Source organism: Colletes latitarsis, chromosome 10 (assembly GCF_051014445.1).
Source record: "Colletes latitarsis isolate SP2378_abdomen chromosome 10, iyColLati1, whole genome shotgun sequence".
NCBI lineage: Eukaryota > Metazoa > Arthropoda > Insecta > Hymenoptera > Colletidae > Colletes > Colletes latitarsis.
Window position 1 is genome coordinate 15,898,498 of NC_135143.1, and position 21,741 is coordinate 15,920,238.

Consider the following 21,741-nt stretch of genomic DNA (forward strand, 5'->3'; position numbering starts at 1 on the left):
ACATTAAATGTATGTTACCAATGTTTTTCTTGCTGTTAATGATAAATTTCAAAAAACAAACTAAAACTACATGCTACAATTATAATATATAACTTTTTGCTCTCGACTAATTAAGAAAAAAAAACTATTGAATACGTTTATTGTTTTTGTTTTAAGCAGATAATATGTTATATAACATTTCTTAAATGATACATACAACTTGCTAACAAAGTAAATAAATAAAGCACTAATCTCTTTGGTATTAGACTCGCATGATATTGCGGTCAAAAATGTCACATAATATTTTATAATCGAAAATGCGATTGCTTCTACATTTACAAATTGTTTATATGCGTATATGTTTAGCATATTGAAAACATTAGTTCTATTAAGCGATGTAGTGCTTTATAACACATTCGTGTAATTTTGTAAAACCATATTAAAAATTCTTCATTCATAATAATCTGTCATGGTATCATACAGCAATACAATAAATAAACATATAAATTTACTGATGATTCACTGTTTTTTATGCTTCAGAACTATATAAAATTATGTTTCATTGTTTTAAATAATTTAACATTTACAAGACTATAGTTAGCTTGTCAATTGTTATATAAAACAAATTCTCAATCTTATTCTACTAAATCACAATAGATTGGTAATGCTTAGGTAATAACTACGTGTCAATAACACTAGTTTGGTAAACGAAAAACAGGCTTCTAGTATAAAATCGAGCATCAAGAACAAATAGATGCTAAATATATTTTCAGTTCAAAAATAGCTTTCTGAATCTTTTGTCAGTAGCAAAACCGTAAAAAAGATTAGTAACGGTAATAGTAAAGTTTGTTCAAAAGTGTGTTACTGTTGAGAAAACAGTGTAAACGCCTAATATCAAAATCTATAAAAATACGTAGTAAAAATTGTAATATCTGCTTTTAATTAGTATATTATGCATACTTTATATTTTTGTCTCGCGACAAATAAAAAGTCTTTTATGAATGAAAGACTGTCAATGGCATTAGCTCTTTAAATACGCGCGATACGTAAGTTGATATTTGTGAATACGAGAAAATCTCAAGCCTATTTTGTAAATATACTTATAAAATATCGTTTGAAATCTTTACAATATAAATGTGCTTCCATATACAATTATTATACCTTTATCACCAGCCTGTGTGATGCATATAGTTTATCCAGAAATTTCTCAATTGGATGGAATAAAGGCAAACGTGTATGGTATTACCACAATTGTAGGCCAATTGATATTCGTGTACGCACATAGATATTTAGATTAATAGATATTTCCATGTCTGTTTAAGAAATAAAGGTACAGAAAAGAATATGTAAATGGTAACTATCTACCTTCGTACTGCGAAACTAAGATTTGTATAAATATATTATTACACGTAATTTTCAGTACTCTGGCAAGATGAACGATCATGAAGTGATCTGTGTCAAGTTACGGACGGATCTTGACTAAAATTGTCTACATCGCCAGAAGAAAGCATAAGCTTGTTTAAGCTGTAGGGCGGTCTTTTTGGTTTTGGTGGCGGAGTAGGTGGTTTTGTTTGTACGTCAAGATCGTCTGTAGGAGTAGGAAGCTTATTTTTTGACCAATGCCCTAGAGGTCGATTCAAATTGTTCAAACTACCTGTCCCGCAATGGACAACAGGTAATTCTACAGGAAGATTACAATAATCAGCCTCACGTGTTTTCACGGGTAAAGGGGGCGGTGGATCATCTTCCGAAGCTGTACTGTCCGTTGTGCCAATACTGTCCCTATTTCCTTTTCCTAAACTACTAGAATCCGTTCCATTGTTTACATTCCTCAAATAATGTTGAGACTGGCCTGATAAGCGATTGCTTATTCGTCTCTCCTTTTCGACCTCAGATCTCAAAGGACGCTTTGGCGTAAGCTGCGCAACAATTTCTCATTTACTTCAATATTTTACACTACTTTATCAATGTCATGCATATTAATAGCAAAAGGATCGATCCAATAATGTGCTCATTAATATCGATATAATATATCAATTCAAGCTGTTTGTAATAGTTCCATTCAATGGATTCATGTGAGAGCATTAATTTTTGCCGACAATGTATCGATAGTAACTAAACACATCTTAGTCCCTTCACTACGTACTAATTACTAGAAAATAAAATTTCTAAATTACCTCCTGACGAAGTTCAAATATCGGTGTAGTAGGAAAACTGGATATTAATGGAGTAATAGGAGTCGATGTACTGTGGGAAATTTCCGTGGTAGTGTACCACTGACTTGTCGGTTGATCATTTTTTATCGAAGCAGCTGAATCACTTTTCCGCGAGTTTCTTCGTTTTGAATCTTTCTTCTTATTTGTCCCTGGAGTAGGACTTCCTAATGCCTTTTGCAGGGAAGCCGTTGATAAGATATGCGAACGTATTGATGCATTCCTGTTCATCAATAATAAAATTTATTGCAGACAATAAATTTTATAAAATTAAAATTTAAAATTTATTGCAGACAATAAATTTTATATAAATGTTTAAATAACTTATGATAAATAGCATCAATATTTTGCTAATAGTTTGCTATTTACCTATTTAGTAGAATAGCCAGTTGTTACCGTCGATGTTTAATCCAGGGACAAACATGATAACATAACAAATAATACAACAAAAAAATATCATGCAGTGAAGATTACAGCAGAAGAGGAAATAAAGTAAAGTAATATATACAAATATAATTGTTGTAATATATATGTACATATGTGGCTCTTACAAATTTCTTGTTTTCAATTTTTTAATTCATAAAATTCAAATAACAAATAATACTTGATTTTCGAAAATAATATTTAAACAACAAAATAAGTAAAATGTTAATTGATACATCATTAACATGTTAGCCACAATATGTATAAAAAATTAAATAAGGTGCAAAAAAATTATTTATATATGTGCATACACATGTGTACATATATAAAAAATGCTAGGTGCGAAGAAAGGATAGAATATTATGTTTATCAGGTCCAACAGCGAAATTCCTGAAATCACATACATGTTGCTCTAGTATACACTCATAGAACAAGAACATGAGAATATAAAATTAAAGAAATATTTTTAACTTAGTATTTGGAGGTATATACAATATGTATATCTGATTTAAATGTATACACGTAACTATTTCTAAAAGATAATGGAGTATATAAATTTTAACAGTACATACCAGGGTTCTGTATGAACGATTTTTAAATTCAATTTTATGACAGAATCATAAAAAATCGATATTATATAATAAATTATATATTATATTGTCAAAATTGGATCATATTGTATTATATTGTCTTTTCGAAAGTGTTACCAATGGATTAATTATGTTTCTCAAACGAAAATGAATGACACCCGATTTACCCACACTCATGCCCACCTCCCGAAAAGTTTGACTCTAGTCTGGATTAGGTAGAAGTCAGTTTTGTAGATACTTTGGTTGATATTATTTTTCGGCCCGGAAAGCTTAAAATATTTATTATTCAGCCTCTATCAGAAAAAGTTTATCGACACCTGGTATATCACTGTATGATATCGATTAGTAACATAATTTTAAAATATGTTAATAATATATGTACTAAATTAGTAATAGCATATACATATTATCGACAGATAGAAAGTGCATAAATAGTCAATGGTGTATAGTTTAAATAATGACACAGAATGAGCGTATCCTATGGTAATTAACACTGGAGTTGGTTTTACACGTCACCGAGACATCTTTACCTTGATAAACTGATGTTCTGAGCACCAGATGAGGGTGTACTGTTGTTAAAATTGAATGATGCGAGCGACTTGAACGTTGCAACTTGGGATCTTGTCAGAGAGGATACCCTGGAGTGAGTTCCACAGCTGAACGAGATAATTACAAAGTAGCCACATAACTTTATAATAAGAGATATGGAAAATTTGTTATATAGAGTGTCTTGCCTTTTAGTTAATTACACGAAGAATGTGCTATAATTTCTGGGCGATTTTCATGTTCACATGCATACGAGTATTCACAATATAATACAAATATTGTTTTAAAACAAATATGTTTATAAATCCCGTACCAAAGCCAACATAATTTAATGATCGTTATAACGAATTAATGAAACCGATGTTAGTACAAACAGTTGCAATTATTTTCAGCAGATAATGATTGTAGGTTATTAGCATAAATATTACTTACTCTGAATTTATTATATTTGACTCAGAAAGACGATGGTTGTCGCCTCTAGATGCCTGCGGTCTTCGCATTGTGACAGTTTGGGTTATAGTTTCGATTTGTAAATCGCATGTCTGTTTTATAATAGTAAACTGTTTCACATAAATTCCCTTTAACAAATAGGCGTTTTATCTATAGTATGAATGCTTTCTTAACTTACCCTCTTTCCATACTTTGTTTCTACTTGGCCTCGCATTGATGCGAAACATTGTTCTAGACGTTGATGAAACGGTGCTAATTCAGGAGGAGCGCGTGCTTTATGAACCTGTACACCGACGCCTAATAACGGGATTTGTTCAGCAATCAATCCTTCTAATTTCAGAAGATCGGAACTTTCTTCCGGATGAGAGTTTCTATATTCGGGATTGAGAAAGGCTTTCTCATAATTATCTATACCACCCATTACTGCAGGGTCCAAAATGCCATTAAGTTTCATACTGAGTGGATTTAGTGGAAGACTATGATCAGCTTTATGAGCTACGATCAGATTTTTCAACGCGGTGTTCGTAGCTTCCATCGTTTCGATCGCGTTACGAAGAGGACTGACCAAGTACGTTTCGCTAGATGTAACAGGGAAACATCTAAGAATGCCTGGCAAAGGATGACTTGTGACTAGAACTGTTCTCTCCAGCCACAATGAAGCAAATTCATTATTGGTAACGGTAGTTGATTCTTTTTCTTTATCACCGGAATTTATCATAGCTGAGATTAAATCTTTCTTTGGCGCTGGTCTCGAAAATCGGAAACGTTGGACATCATTTACTCGATGATACCTTAAACGCGGATATAGAAAAAGAGTACAAAGAACATTAATTAAAATCTACGACATCTCGCGTCCTACAACTGATGGATTTGCTTTAAATTTTGTATATTCGTAGGTTTATATGGTCGTCATCGATTCCCATTGTCAATTTTCTTCACAGGTTATAAGAAATAAGCAAGAGATAGGTATAAAAGAGAATTATTTAGTCTAAATAAATGTGCAAAATTTGACGCAAATCCATGTGACGTGGAAAGAATAAAAAAATTATTGTATACAGTAGTGCCCACTTAAATGTCCGCGCTCGGGACCGGCCGCGGTCGTTTAAGTGGGCATGGTTACTTCCCAGAATTCAACGGAGATAAGGAAAAAGGATAAGTGCGAGTGAGATACGATAGCTGGCACCCGAAATCATATATACAATGTATCGATAGCAACCGGCTTCCAAGAATTGGTGGGGATGTCCGCGGCCATTTAAGTGGGCAAAAGTGCGATCATTTAAGTGGGCACAACTGTACTGTTAGTTTGTATATTTACCTCAACACTGCTTCCGCTGTTATAGGTTTCCCACTAAGTCGATGCTTCTTTTCATCCATTAATGGATCTACTCTGTTAATTTGAACGTATTGATGATTGGATTCTAGTATTTCCGGAGTAGGAGGAGATAATTTATTCATCTGCTCTGCATTTGGTAATTGGTTTAATGTTCGCGAGCAAAAATCACTAAGTCGTTCGTATTCCTTTCCTCGGTATATAAATACCTATGGCAAATAATTCCTATATACTTAGTTAATTGATATTAATTTAACACAAAGTACCTTGTTCTGTAAAAAAGCAGGATGCCCTCGGCCGTAGTATGCAACTCTAAAGTATTCAGGCTCGGGTCTTAATTGTTTTACTATAGAATCATAAAATTTAGCCATTCGTATTAACAGTATAGAAAGTTGCAAATAATCAAATGTTTCCTCTTCGTATTGCGCAACCAATTCTTTACAAACTGCAAGTGCGCATTCCCACATTTTACCCTTATCGAAGTATTCGATCATATCATTGTACAATGCTTCTTTCAATTCGCGATGTGTTTGACACGATAAATATCTACATACAGTTACAACTTAAATTACACTTTAAATATTATAAATTAAATTACCAACTGAAATAATTTTAACTGATATTATTACCTATGTGACCTTAAAAGGGGTAGCAATGGTTGGTCACTCCATGCTAATAATTGACTGTGAAGTTTCAGAGAATATGCAGCCTCAGTATAATTGTCACACTCTAAATGTAATTCACAAAGCTTGTTTACGTATCTGTAAAACAAAAATGTAATTCGAATACTAGTAGAAGCGACATAGTTTTTCAATAATTTTTAAAAATACGCAAATAAGATTAATTTTATTTAATAAAATATTAACCGTACACATACCTGATATACATTTCCTTCCTATTTATTTCAGAGTAAAATTCTAGCAAGTTCACGATACATAACATTCTATGTTCCTGAGATTCGGCATGAATAATATCACGATACTGTAATAACCGTTCCATGAGTTTAGCAACTGTATCAACAAAACGTAATCCTTGTTCCCGCATAGTCGAGTGGTTTTCACAAAGATTGCCCATTACTTGAATCCAAAGTAAACGAAATTGTTCATCCCCTTTCCCTCCTTCAACCTATTAGAATAATATGTAAATATATTACACAATTACTTAACAGAAAAAAAATGTTAACAATATTTGGCATGTCATACTAAAATATCTAATTTTGCGATCATTTCATTTTCATATTCCGTAAAATTAGCTTTTATATGAGCAGGATCTCTTTTTGTATCACCATATCCTTCAACAATGCGTGAACTATAATATTCGCATTGCATCATATCAAAAAATATGGGTATAGTTGCTTTTCTCAATTCACTTTCTGGAATTAGTGCCATTTCTAATATGGCCCCAACTAAAGCAGGAACAAACAATATCTTATGTTGTCCCAGATTAAACCACATTGATCGTATTTCAAACGCTGTTTCCCTACAATGAAACGATGATTTAATATTTTTGATAATAATGACTATCTAAAACAGTGGTTTTTAAATAAATTACAACATAACAAATTATTTATCTATGCATTTCGGACGTAGAAATCACTGGTCCAAATGGAGTAAATATGTAAAAATATATACCTGCGCATATCATTGTAACGTAAAACAATACGATTGCGTTTTGATGGTGTAAATGTTTCTAATTGTAATACAGGCTGGGTCAAAAATGCAATAGCGCAGTGGAAAAAGTTGGACCACGCCTGTTGTTCAAAATCAGTGAAAAAATAATCCCTGATAGTACCCGAGAAATAACGTAGCGATTTTAAGATTATACTGCTTTGAAGCATAATCATATCACACCAGTCTGCCGGAAATACACTCTTTGAAACTAAATCCTTGAACACTAACAATATTTCCATAAGGTAATCAAGCAAATCAAATTTAGTTCCAAAGTGATTTATATAAATCTCATAATGGTGCTGTGTCATTTGTCTGAAACATTATACATATATACACTAGATATTGCCTTCTATACAACATTATATATTTATTTCTTTTACCTAAATATTGCTAACATAACTGAAACTAAATTCCCAACTAATGGATTTTCCCTATCCATCGATATAACAGTTTGTATGATAGTCCTCAAGGCTGTGAGCATAATTTCTTTCACATCTTGCATTGTGCTTCCTATATCTTTTCTAAACGTTAATTCCAAGATGTCAGATAAAATCTTGACACATAATTCTACCTACATGAACATAAGAGGAAAAACTGTTCTTTATCATCACTATAGATCATTTAGAAATATTAGTGATGAGAATGATACTGAATTAATACTATTGATACTAGCCCATAAATTATAACTTGGTAATGGACAGTACCAACACATAAATATCAAACAGAATCAATATCCATTTGATGCTTTTATAAAAATATCAATATACATTTGATATCTTTATGAAAGTATCAATGCATATTTAATACTTAGCAAAGGTATTAACCATCGAACGTCAGATACTCCAGCCGTACTGCGGCCGGTGAATGCGAGTCATTTTAATCCAGCATTAAAGTTTCGATATGTGCATTCTAAAAGAACATTTTATACTAAACTTTTAAATTTTACCATCTGTTTGAAATATTATTTTAATAACATAGATATATATAAAATAATTTACTTTAGAGTCGATAATTGACGCGTGCGGCGGATCAAAATGACCCGGCATTCGCCGGACGAAGGTTCATACTTACTCTATGTTGAATGGTTTTAAGAATCATATAATTTTATATTTCAATTGCAAACGTTTTTCTCATCAATGCATTTTTTTCATACTGATTAATATATAGTTTTTTATTTTTATATTATATGGTATTGGCAGTGATCAATTATTCTTTACAAAATGTTACAATACCAAGTACCTAAGATTTCGTTACCGTCCGACACTTATTAAGATCTTCTGTATCAAAGTTCTCAAGTATCATCGACACCTAATTGTATCAGTCCCATCACTTCTAAATAACCTTGTGACTACGTAATCAAAAATAGAAAGAGAAATAGAACAACATGACAATAATCACCATTCCTGGAAATCTAACATAAAATACTTATCCTAAGTAGATCAGTACATGTCTCATATCATTAGCAATCAATGTGCCAATAATCCAAAAATTTACTCGTAAGCGACGCGCTTAAACTTGCCCACGTATGTTTCTGCAATTACCTCTTCAGAATAGCCGCGGTGCTGGTTGAGTCGATGTCGATTTTCGCCGAGCAGCCTGGCTACCTTCGCCACGCTTTTTCCAGGCGTACTTGACAGCCCCTTTATAGGCCAATAACCAAAACCAAACCAAACACAAAAAAATGAAACAGCCCTATGTTAGTTAGAATATAATGCCGATTTATGCATAAAAAAAATAAAATTATATCTTTAATATTTGTCCATCACCTAAGAAAAGTTGCATCAAAGAACTACATGCAAGAAGGACACAGTGCCCCCAAGCAATAGAGCAGTTGTAAAAACGGCAGATACACTACATTAAATGTGAGAATTAATACAAAGATTGTCTATTTACTGTAGAATCTCATTTCAATAATTTACATTTTTATGATATCTGACTAAAACAGAATGAAAAGACAGACATATGAAGAATGATTTATATTTCATGAGCTTGTTTAAGCAAGCGAAAATTTAATATTATATCATTTCATGAACACATGCTACATCAAACAGTGTAAAAATATAATTTTCTTCCCATGCTTATACCTTACAAAGGACGTCTTTTATTTAGTTATATTTTTTTAATTATACGATTCTATCTTTGAATGTATGTATTATTTTGATTAAAAAAAAAAAAAAGAAAAAAAGAAACATTTCATGTTGTCATAGAACATGATCCATATTTAAATTAATTAAATACATCATAAAAATAAAGACATCCTGTTTAAAGGAAACAATACAAGATTATTGAAACAATGCAAGATTCATAGAAAGATGGCGTGGCGGGAGGATGTCAGGCTGCACGGAAAGCACAAACAGTGGTTCTAATTATAAGTTGTGTGAAAAAGTTTTAAATGCAGATGAAAAGCTCCACTCACATTTTGACTATAACAACGAATATAAAGTGACATGGAGAAACTGCAATGCCTTAAATGCCATACACATACCTGTTTCTAAGCCTTGTTACATCACATTGGTATTAATATGAACGCGAAGCTTCGATAAAAATGTATCAAGCTACTCAAAAAAAGGATTTTAAATGTTTACTACTATTCAATAAACAAGGTGATTTTTGAAAATGGAACAAACTGTATTTCTTTTACAAACAAAGATAGAAAAAAACATGAACTCCGTAACGAAGCTATTTAATGATGATATATTTTATTTCATTCCAACAGATCAAGTGCATTTATTTTGAATTTTAAACGGAACTATGCTTTGAATTTTTATATCTTTATTGAGTAAAGAGCTACTGTTTGTCCTAGTTTCTAGAATCATCCTGTATACGAAACTCTTGAAGCACGGAAAACTCGCGACAAATACTTATTGTTAAACTTAACGCAATTTTTTAAAATATTTTTTCCAATAAAATAGTACGAATTTGTAATATATATTGGAAAAATTTAATGCAATAGTACATATATATATATTACCCCAATACCTCAAGGAGCCAATGGCAATAGAATTTTGTAATTATTTGATATAAACTTTAATGAGTAACATGAACATTCCATTTTTTTCACACTTAAACTTAACAAGTCATAATGAACAATTTAATAACTTCAAATGTCTTACCTCCTCTTTAGCTTCCAGTAAATCCCGAACCAAAATAGTAATCCTGGGAAGTAGAATTGCTCTACATTCTGCATTTAGAAAAAGAGGACTATGAACAATGTCGTTCACTGTCATCATTTTCTGTTTAGTCAATCTTCCTGCTGGTAAAGTAACTAATAAGTCAGTCAAAATTGTGCTCAACTGTTTGCCGCTATATACTCGTAATAAGTGAGGTATGGTAGTTGGTAAATATTTAAGACATGCTCCTTGAACTAATAAGGTACTGTCTGTTTCGTGTCTCATAAGTTCAACAATAGATTTCAATAATTCTGTTAAGGTTTGAGAAAATTCTTCTTCATCTTGATTTAGCCTATTGAAATATAAAATTTTTTAACAAAAATGAAAAACATTGAGACACTTAATAATATTAACAACGAAAGACATACTCAGTGAATAAAAGACGCGATTCAACGATAAATCTCATACAATATTGTAGACTTTTCATTGTTTTAAGAAGTATATCACGTTCCTGTCCGTCATTATTAGTGGCATTATCTATACGTTTACGTAATACTGCAATCAATTTTTTGTAAGCGAGTGTCGCAGAGAAACTCTCAGAAATATATAAATCTAATACTGGTTGAAAGTGTTGATATTTTCTGTCAGACACAAGGCCAATAATGTACAAAAGACACTCAAATACCATATCATCATAAAAATCACTATCTGAATTACTCATTAGTATATTAAACAAAGCATCCAAAACATCCTGAAAAAATTCTGTATAATATCTCGTTTATGAAATATTTTTATAAAATGCAAAACCATTGCGCACCTGTAAAAACTTAACAACTTCTTCACCATCAACTTTCATTAAGGCAGCTAGAGATTCCTTTAAATCTGTATTATGCGACGCCCAGTTCAATAAGCCTAATAAGTCTACATTTTGCGTTAATTTCGTGGAACAAATATTTGTTGCTATCAAAAAACTATCTTTAGTACTCAAAGTAAGCGCTCCCATAGTTGGTTTCTTTTCAACATTTAATTCAACCTAAAAAGATCAATAATCAAGCCTAGCAACACTTACAGTAGTGCCCACTTAAGTGACCGCACTTTTGCCCACTTAAATGTCCGCGGTTATCTCCACCAATTCTTAGAAACCAAGCGGTTTCGAACATCGAGTGTGTCAAGCGTAACTTAACGCTGTTCGTTATCAATATATCGTGTATATGGTTTCGGGTGCTAGCTATTGTATCTCACTCGCATTTATCCTCTTTCCTTTCCTCCGTTGAATTCTGAGAAGTACCCATGCCCACTTAAACTACCGTGGACATTTAAGTGGGCACTACTATATATGTAATACGATTTTAAATTTTAATCTTAGTTTTACCAATTCACCCTTCGTTGATGGCAGTATCAAATACAGAATATCGGTTTCTTCGTATTTCTTCTGATCTAATTTATAAACTAGCAGTTCATGCTGTATATCTTGCAATGTCGTTCCGTTACGCTGCATCAATTTTACGTAACTTAAAGCAAAAGGTTTCTCGGTTTTATCTTTAGCTTCATTCGAACTGCGATGTTTAAACGTGAATTTTAAATGGGCTTGTTTAAATTCTTCAATAGGTATAGCAATTTTAAATGTTTCACACCACCTAGGTTTATCTTCATGGTAATAAATAACACTACGATATTCGTCAATTGGTGAAGCTCCACCACCCAGTGTTATAACACCTGGTATACGCGTACCAAACTCATTGCATACTTTAACCTATAAAAAAATAAATTAATAATACATGTGAATGTTTCAACAAATTTATTTCAGATGATACCAACCGTAACCTCAACATTTTTGTCCGTAGATTTCGATCCTTTATTAAATTCACCGCTAATCAATGTAAGGTATAAATCATTTCTCACATCACCTGGTAAAATAACTTCTGGGAATCCCATTTTCCTTGCAATAGCAACATTACCAAATACTAGATGAGGGTTCTCGTCTCGTACCTAAAGTACAAAATGTTTATAAATATAGTGAACTAAGTTTTTAAATCACAATTTCTAAATCTCACAATTTTTTGAATTTTTACTTACTTGTTTTGGATCTCCTCTAAGCAACTTTAAACTAGCCCATAACCCTTGGCCACCAGCAAAATTGTTGCCACTACCATTACCACTTTTCTGTATATTTGTTTCTTTTTGAGAAAGAATTCTGCGTAATGTACCATCTAAACTTTCTTTCTCACAACATCTGGAAAAAATAAAAAAAGACCAACAAAATAGATCTACAGTAGTGCCCACTTAAGTGACCACGCTACTGTATTTATTGTATCCATAAGAAATTCCTCATGAATACATTCCTAGTTTAAATGAAAATAAAATTTTGTACTTACTGGACAAATGGAATGAAATGATGATGATCTGGATCACCTTCAAGTTTGCCAGTAATGTATAAAGTAATGTCCATTGCTGCTACACCAAACGGTCTTCTCATGTTTTCTGTGCTTTTCACTTTTTGAATAGTTTGTGCAACGCTCGTGCGACGGTGATCAATATCTTTAGCTTCCATACTTCCTATCCTAATTACATAACAAGCTAAGTAAACTTTATCCCTGGCTAAATCTCGAGAGCCAAGATCGGTAAATAAAACTCGAAGATTATGAAGTTGATCTATGTCTCTGGCAAGTCCCTCTTTGCTCCATGATACCACATAGTTCTCTGTGATTGCTTTCATTTCACGGCCATCATATAATGTTAGCAGTAACTCTACATCTTCAGTCATTTTACATACAAAATTCCTTACACTAACGAAAAAGATATGTGAGTATACAGGTGCTTGTGGTTTTGAAAGCTTCTTTTTTGTATCATTAGCAGCTTTTCGTATTCTTTCTGTAGCTGTTTCATGATGATAATACAATTGAATTGTACTTGTTTCCTCTGGATTAAGAACATTTCCTTGATCGTCTCGAACGACCATATCTATGCCCAATAATTGATTACCAGTGTCAATTCTAGCTGTTGCTAATCTTTTCATATCTTTCAATTCATCCACTGTTAAGGTGCCACTTAAAATTTTGCTTCTATATTCTATTAATTCCAAAATTTGTTGCTGCATTGTATTGAAATGTTCCGAATGTGTCTGTGAATAAAAGAAATTACATTAATTATTTTCTATTAAATTTATCTTTATTGATGGAATGATATTTATAAATGCTTTGTCATATTATACAGACCACATATAGATGCTTCCAATGGTGTCCCCATTCTCTCAAAACATTAGTGATTTCATGTATTAAACAATCTATACTTAATGACTGTTGCATAATATGTATATAAGATTTTGGAAAAATTCCACAAGCTTCTTTACAATTACTACGTCCATAGTACCTCCGTCCATAGTACCAATCCCCACACTCCTGTGATATGCATACTACTTCCCTAACTGTTAATGGTAGGGCATAGGGGGTCCCATGCGTAAAATTATGAATGGCTGCACAATAATAAATAATTAAATATTACTTTTGTTTCATATTATCTTTCAGTATTTTAACAAATTTTAATAAAAGAACAAATAATATTATTGACACTCCAGATGTATGATAGAGAGAAAAGAGATAACGAAATATTTGTTATTAATTACTGTTAATAACCAACAGGATACAGAGTATTAACCATTTTATTAAATATATATGTAAAAGTAAATTAAATTTCGACGTGTATGTAAATAAAAAAAAAAATTTATTCAAGTAATAAAATAGGAATAAAGGCAACATAAGTACATGTCATGTAATTGTTATGCAAACGGTAATATCACTGACGTTATAAATTACTCTGATACCCACAACTTAATTAAACATTTCCGAATGATGTAAATGCAGTAGCTGCATTTGACGTAGATTAAATACAATGACGATATAACGATAGGAAAATTATTATAAATTAATGACTGAAGTGCAAAACAAGAAATACAATTTTATCTGGCTGGGCACCTCCCAGGATGTTAGACCTTACAAAGGCCAAATTAATAATATTCTGCGTATTGTTTCTTACCAAATCCTAGATGTTCTTTAACCTGCATCCATGCCATTGTTTTTTTAATTGAAAACTTACTATAACAATATATGTACACTAATTACATTTCGATTCGCACATTTGTTTGTGCGAGCAAAATACGATTCTTTATCTTGACATCTAACACAACTATAATGAGAAACACGATGCTACTGCCTCAATATCATCGTAGCGATGAGAACACGAACGAAGCAAAATACACCATGAACAATGCACAACCTATAGATATCCTAACGACACGCGTGTCTGCTTAAATTAAAAACCGGGTAAAGTAAAATTTTTTGAATTAATTCATTATTTAAACATAAGATTTATGATCAGTGGTTCGTAAAACACTTGTACAGTTCATTGTGTATAAACATTATCATTGTTCTGTTACTGTTTTACCCTACTGTGTATTTCCTTTGCACTGATCTCTATTGTATACTGTATTCATATACAGGGTGCCCCATTTAAGTTGAAACTACGAAAACTTTCATAAACAAGTAATTTAAAAGAAAGTGCCACATGTCTTCTAGTATTTTGAACGGGGATTAATCTTGTCTTTTTTAACGTAAACTTGTTATGCTATTTTCGTATTAAAACGTTACACTGTTGATTAGGGGAAAATAGAACGAATACAATTTTGAATGACTTCAGGTGATTTATTTATGATTGACTTATATTTAAAGGTTTAGGTGAAGTAAACACCTAAAGAACGGTGGGAAACAGTTCACGTTTGCACTTTGTATTACATTTTATAACAGATAAGATACTTTGATCATTTTTTAACATTTAAGTTAGACAATTGGGTCAATGCGTTTAATGCGCTGTTTCTCATTTAACTGATGTTTACATTCAGTTGGTCGTTATGTACAGTAAGGTTTTTTAACTTCGTTATATCGATGACATTTTTGAATTTGTTACAGCCTAAACTATAAGAGAGGTATACTGCTATTCATTTTTAACCTTAAGAACCTATTATGGGCAATTATTGACATTCATGTATATGATAACGACTACTAAATTTTTAACTTCTAAATAAATAGACTTAAGTTACGATTCCCACATATTTCCACAGTGATTTTGGTCTTAATTTAAAGATCAGATTATACAGAATCGAAATAAATAAAAATTGGTTGCGATCTTGAGCGTCAGAGCATGTTAGCATTTGTGTCAATTCCTTGAGTAATCTCGAGGAATATACTCGAAGAAGTTCCATTAAATGTTGTATGTACGGTGCACTAGCATATTTCGATCAAGGAATTGAACAGTTCTTGAACGAAAAAATTTCTATCAAATGGAGAGGTCGTGCAGTATCGATCCCCAGATTAAATTCCGTTGAATTTTAATTTTGGGGGCCACTTAAAACATTTCTTTATTCAACACCCATTGAGAGATATCAAGACGTTATCGAGTATTTGATATAGTTTAGTAGAATAAGTTATACTAGTTCAGTTTGTGATTGAGAAATACCGGGGTACAAAAATGCCTATAACATGTAAACAACGTCAAATACAGCATGTGTTTATATTAACTTTTATCATTGTCTTCGTATTCCTAATCGACCTCTGAAATGGGTCCCACATGTTACTATATACCTTATTGATACAGGGTGTTTGACTACATATGGGTTTTATTTTAGAGGGTGATTCTACAGACGAAATTATGGTAGAGTCTTCGTTTTACAATTACAAATATGTCTAACGTATTAACTTACGACGGATGCATGACCGATTTACCATGTACAATGTACATTTACTCACACAGTTGAAAGAAATGAGCTGTCGTCACAACTTATGAAAAACAGCTCACATCGCGTTATACATTAAACCTATCTACTTGTAAAAATCCAGGCCATATTAAAACTAGCCCGATGGAATTTTCAAATAGAGGGGATGAATGTCGCAATTTGATCCTTAAAAATTACACACATACACATACATACCATGATTGTCCATGTGTTCGCGTATCGCAAATGTTCACAGTATTCACAGAAGAAGTCATGCAGTGTCTTCCAGAATATGTTCAAAGTTAATAGTCATCCTCTTGAAGACACAGTTACATTCTTCTGTGAAAATTCCACCATACTTTTTGGAAGTTGACGATCTTAATCTCGTCATGGGAGACAATCTACCGTTCTGTATTATACCAAATGAAAATTGGATTCGATATTATAGTTTGTTTAGAAGAAATTAAGAGGATTGAAATTTGGAGGCTGAGCAAATTCCGAAATATGTATTAAAATATTTAAGTATACGTGTAGTAATACGTCTTCTAAAACAGAAGACAACTGTGACTGCAAGAACTCTTAAGTATGTTGGTCCTGTTAATCAGAAGGGGAAAATAATGGGACCAATAATTTTGTTGTCAAGAATTCCTGAGTTGGTTGAATATCGGCGCTAGAAATTTTATTTTTACCAATATATGTACGTTTTCTTCTCCCACATTAATCCATGATTACTTCGTCCGTAAATAATATCTTTTATATAAAAGCTTCATCTACTGTAATACTTTGTAACAACTATATACACACATTTACGCGTCTTTCAAAATTACCCTATTCCAGTTCGTCTATCTCACGAATTTTCCCCTCATCAAGATTTGAATCACGTTGATTTCTCCCTCCGGTCTTTTCCCTCGTACCGTGTATTCTTTGATACAGCCTGTTAAATGTCTTACCAGAATAATGTCCACGGTCATTATCATTTCATCCTTACATACCACACACAGAATAAATACTAAAACAAAAAGACAAATCTAAAAAACAAAAATGTCGTATAACGTGACGCACGTGCTTTTTCATAAATGTAACACGATAAATCCGTTGTGCAACCATCGCCACCGGATGCACTCTGACCTGCCTCGCGTGCATTGATGGTTCACAGATTGCCGGGCGTTAGGCATATTTGATCCAAATTTGCAATTGTTCATAATTTTAAAACAAAACCTCAACCGTAATTTCCTTACTTTTATCGCAGTCTGTAGAATCATTCCTAGAGGGATGCCTACTTGTAGTTAAACGCCCTGTATAAATAGAACTTTACAACCATATACGTGTACGTTACATTAATTTTTACATCTACAAGTATGATACACGTTATAAAAGCAGCAAAAACATACAATTTTTATATAATATGTAGATAAAATAATCGGAACTGAATTACAATTACATTTCGTACCTTTTGTATAGTTTAGAAAACATGCTTGATTAATATTCGAGAATACTCGTCTGACTGATATTAATATTTTCAGAAAAACAAACTTATTGTACCATATCTATAAATATTGAAGCAAACAAGTGGTGTTGAATAAGAAAATGAATTTTTATTACCTTAATTATTTATGAAAAATGCGCATTGGGACTGAATATCCTATAGAATATTTGATCTCTAGATACGTCCCTTCAAATTTCATCAAAATCACCGGGAGACAAACTATAACGTCTCCAGTCATTGTATTTGGCAGATCATTTTAGATCAAGATACAGTAATCTTTCGTTAAAACAGATTTGATTATGTCCCTCGATAAAACGTACCGAATCATTTCCCCAATATTTGTGTTCATTCACCCTGAGTAATTCGGTGACCCATGCTGTCGGCGGCTATCTAACAAAAAACCGATTCGTCGCCGACGACGATCCTTAACGTCTGCTCTTTCTTTTTCGCTTTTGATGAATCTAATCCTCAGGAATAAATTCTCAACCATCTCGCGTTAAAATGTTTCGGACGAACCGAAGTTTGAACGTTTTAACGGAAAACTACTGTAACTAGCGAATAAGTTTGACTACTGTAGGTGCAGATTCAACTAGCCGTTCAAGTTGGCACCCCTCTGATTGCAAACGATATCGAAAATTGCCTTGTCTCTTACTGTACCGTTGCATGCTTCCATGTTTGAGAAAGTGTGCTCGTGTTCGTAAAAATGTAAAAGACAGAATGTTGAAGTTAAGCTTTTAGCGACCTTAAACGGCTAGTTGAATTTGATTCCACTATAGTCTACCTTCTGTTTTCTTTACGTTTTGTAATAAATGTTCGCATTGTTAGTATTTTAGACTAAGCATTAAATATATGTTCTTGTTAAGTTAATTTGTTCTTAATCCATTTTCGATTGCCCTGTTTTTCTTACATTTTCGTCATATAATAAAATCAAATTGCAAAAAAAGAAAAAATTGTACGTCATATGATACGTAATGCAATTAAGAACATTATTGTTAAATTTCATGAAAATTGATTTGATCACATTCTAGTTATCCAGACTGCCAATATAAAAAACATGGTTTCAAGAAAAATGTATATAAACAAATAATTTTTCTATCAAAAAGTCTTCACCAGAGAATTTAATATTTCTTCTGATAAATCTCCTCTTATCGGTCGTTCCATCTACGTTCACATTATCGACGATTTCTTACAAATCTACCTTTTAATTAATTTGTTTCATCATCTTTGATGCTGACTCTCAGAGAATTTTGTCTTCTCATTTTCAAAAGACCTTCTCTTATATTTAGGTGCATTTGCAGAAATAATATTTCTATATCTCCAAACTCTTACACTTTCATTGTGTTCATCCGTTTTTTCTTCATTATTTATACGAACATGCCCCTCCAATTTGTTTGAATATATTTAATTCTGCATTGTCTCTAATTTCTGTGCATGGTATGGAAGCTTTAGTATTCAACATTGTGGTTTCATCAGATTTTGTCATCATCTTCAACCACAGCATTTTGTCTTCTCAAAACTCTTCTTGCTGGCATTGTGTTTGCGTTATTATTTAATACTGATCCTTGCAACGGTGTTGCAGTTTGTATTTGCGTTGTTGGCATGTTAATTGTGTTTTTATTTGTAGAATCTTTTAATTCAGAATGTTGCTTGGCATCGGATATACCTTCAGGATCAATTTTACTAATAAATTCATATGCCATTTTACATACTCCTTAGTTTACGTCCTTTGTTTGTCTTAATGCTATTTGCAAAATCTTTTGAATTTTTCCCATGCTCGTCAATGCTGTTTTGCAAACCTCTGCTTTTAGATCCCTAGAAGTAGGAAATATGTACGTTTCTATGACCGGGCACATACCATCCACAAGATTTTGAAATTTATGCAAAGCCAAAATTGCTTGTGCTCTAATTTTTGCAGATTCATCCATCAAATAATTTATTGTAGAAGCATTAATCTTCTCACAAAGAGTATCATCCATGAAAACTTGATCATCCATTAAGTTCAATAACATATTCAAGATCTAATAAATGTGATATTGTACTGTTTTATTATTCATACAGAGATTCTTTGAAAGAGAATCCAACAATTTGACCTTTTACTGCAGATGACTTTGACATAAGTGCATGCTGTGTATGGAAGACTTTTTCACATATTAAGGATATATATACACTGAATGCTTATAAACATTTATCATATCCAGTCAACTATTTGACCAAGCACCTATAGGTGCTGTTCATAGTTGAAGGGTTAACAAGAAAAGGACAGTGGTTCCTTTGATTCAATATTTACGATTGTAAACAAATTGACATTAAAGAACAACAAATTCTAGAGTATTTTGAACCAACGAGCGATGCTGAGTAGTAATGAATGAAATTTCAAATCAGAACACAAAGGATTTTCAAAAATTTGATAAATCTATCTAAAAAAAAAAGAGAAGAATTATTGACAACCTATAATAATCTACGTTGAGCAAAACATAAAATAGATCGCAATCTATTCTGGTAATTTGTTTGCACGTACCTGCTCATAATACTTTCTTAAATTTTTTATATTACTTTGACGACAAGTTTTGTTAAATTTAACAATGTAGAATATTTCGCCTACTGTTATAGATATTTTTTGTATCATGCCTGTCGCAAATTATACTATTATCACTTTAAATAGAAATCTCAATCGTGAGGCGTATAGAAACCGCCAATTTAACGCAAAACTATGGCTGTGTTGTTAGACGGGCCGGGTTTTTCGCGTATGCGCGTTGAATCAGTAAAGTGTCTTGACCCAGTAAAGACAGGTGTTGTACGGCCCCCTGTTTCACTGTTTCATAAAATTATTTAAAAGGTTTTGGAAAACAAGAGAGACCAACTCAAGTAAAGCTAATAAAACGGTTCTAGAGGTACGAATGATTATATTAAATGACTTTAAAAGATGTCAATTTCATTATAAACCATTTAAATAATATAGTAATATAGTCAACCGACTATAGGTGTCGGGTGTTAGGTGGGATACCTGAAATAGTCCACACCTCGATTTTGTAATGCTTATTGTTATGTCAAATTTAATTGTGTCCTAACTAGAAAATCACTATTTTGTAGAGAACACTTCAAAGAATCCGAATATTAAGAATATTTTGTTATATTATGAATTTGAATGTGGTATCAGGTGATTATTTGATCAATGCATTCGTCAGGATAGACTTTGAAGCCAAAAAAATTAGATATGCACATCGCTGTTCGTGTACTAAGCAGGCGCAGAAAACTCAGCTCGTCTGGCAACACGCGATATTCAGAACATTCACTTTTCAAAAACGTTGCAATAATATGATTAGATATCTAATAAATCTAATTAAAAATTATGTTCAGATTTTTATGAAGAATACATGGACACTTGGTGATAATGATCGTGCTGCAAAAAAAGAAAGTGATCAGCTTCAGGTATCCTAGAGTTTCTAGTTGTTTATCAACTGATACGCTAGATGGGGATACTATACACTGTGACATAGACGCAGAATCATTATTAATAACAATTTTCAAAATAGAAGAATAATGTATCGTGGGAGTATCGTGCAAGATGCAAGGTAATAATTATCATACATATAGAGACAAAAATACAAAGAAATCCGGTACCACGAACACATATTAAATTATTTATTGCACGAACATTTTTTAGTTTGATTGGTCATCCAGTCAATAACTATTATTCAATACTATTTATGAAACATTGTTTAGTCATCTATATTTTAATTTATCTCAACATATAAAATAGCTTTTTAATACAATTTATGTCTTTCTTGATTAATTTAGTATGAGAATTATGTATGTCAGTGATACTATTGAATATATTAAAATATTTGTAAATTGTAAGTGTTATGCTCATGGACTTTTGTTCAAATTTACCGCAAATTAGAGGAATCATGGCGAATTATTGGAACCATTTATGATATTAATTGTAATTAACATATTATTTATCATTTCTAAAGCAAAAAATTACAAGGTATTTCTTAATATACTATTGTTTTGGAAAAAGGACCAATCACTGTACTGTTTACCTCCTACTCGTTGCACTGTGATCTGGGTTGCTTCCCATCGTCGGACTACACTTTGAATAACGCTGTCGAACAGACCAATGGGAAGCGTTCACATGCAGCGCTATCATCCGCTGCATCTTGAAACAACTGACTCTAAC

At 32.2% G+C, this 21,741-nt stretch overlaps 1 protein-coding gene across 5 annotated transcripts; it reads right to left on the reverse strand.

The window, feature by feature from the left end:
- Window positions 1-122: 122 nt before the first annotated feature.
- Window positions 123-21,741, reverse strand: Mbc (dedicator of cytokinesis protein myoblast city). 5 transcript variants are annotated; one of them, XM_076775290.1, is made up of 22 exons: window positions 21,605-21,741; window positions 13,527-13,783; window positions 12,687-13,432; window positions 12,388-12,544; window positions 12,130-12,300; window positions 11,684-12,064; window positions 11,129-11,344; window positions 10,740-11,062; window positions 10,315-10,663; window positions 8,743-8,841; window positions 7,582-7,772; window positions 7,163-7,513; window positions 6,734-7,010; window positions 6,409-6,656; window positions 6,161-6,292; window positions 5,798-6,077; window positions 5,517-5,740; window positions 4,380-4,992; window positions 4,184-4,293; window positions 3,736-3,861; window positions 2,157-2,415; window positions 123-1,898 (listed from the first exon to the last, which is right to left on the reverse strand). In XM_076775290.1, the coding sequence occupies exons 2-22, from the start codon at window positions 13,614-13,616 to the stop codon at window positions 1,437-1,439; spliced, it is 5,805 nt and encodes a 1,934-aa protein (XP_076631405.1). In that variant the 5' UTR covers window positions 13,617-13,783; window positions 21,605-21,741; the 3' UTR covers window positions 123-1,436. The 5 variants fall into 5 exon arrangements, 4 of the variants coding, with proteins under 4 accessions (XP_076631405.1, XP_076631402.1, XP_076631403.1 ...); XM_076775287.1 differs by lacking the exon at window positions 21,605-21,741 and adding an exon at window positions 14,344-14,548; XR_013080506.1 differs by lacking the exons at window positions 123-1,898; window positions 21,605-21,741 and adding exons at window positions 2,562-3,005; window positions 14,344-14,549 and having other exon boundaries at window positions 2,277-2,415.

Coding starts and splice junctions, on each gene's coding strand:
- Mbc (XM_076775287.1), bottom strand. CDS start 14,380: ATGGCATGGATGCAGGTTAAAGAACATCTAGGATTTG. Junction 12,545..12,686: donor CATTTCATTCCATTTGTCCA/GTAAGTACAAAA, acceptor TATTTTTTCCAG/ATGTTGTGAGAAAGAAAGTT. Junction 6,078..6,160: donor CCCCTTTTAAGGTCACATAG/GTAATAATATCA, acceptor AACTGTATGTAG/ATATTTATCGTGTCAAACAC.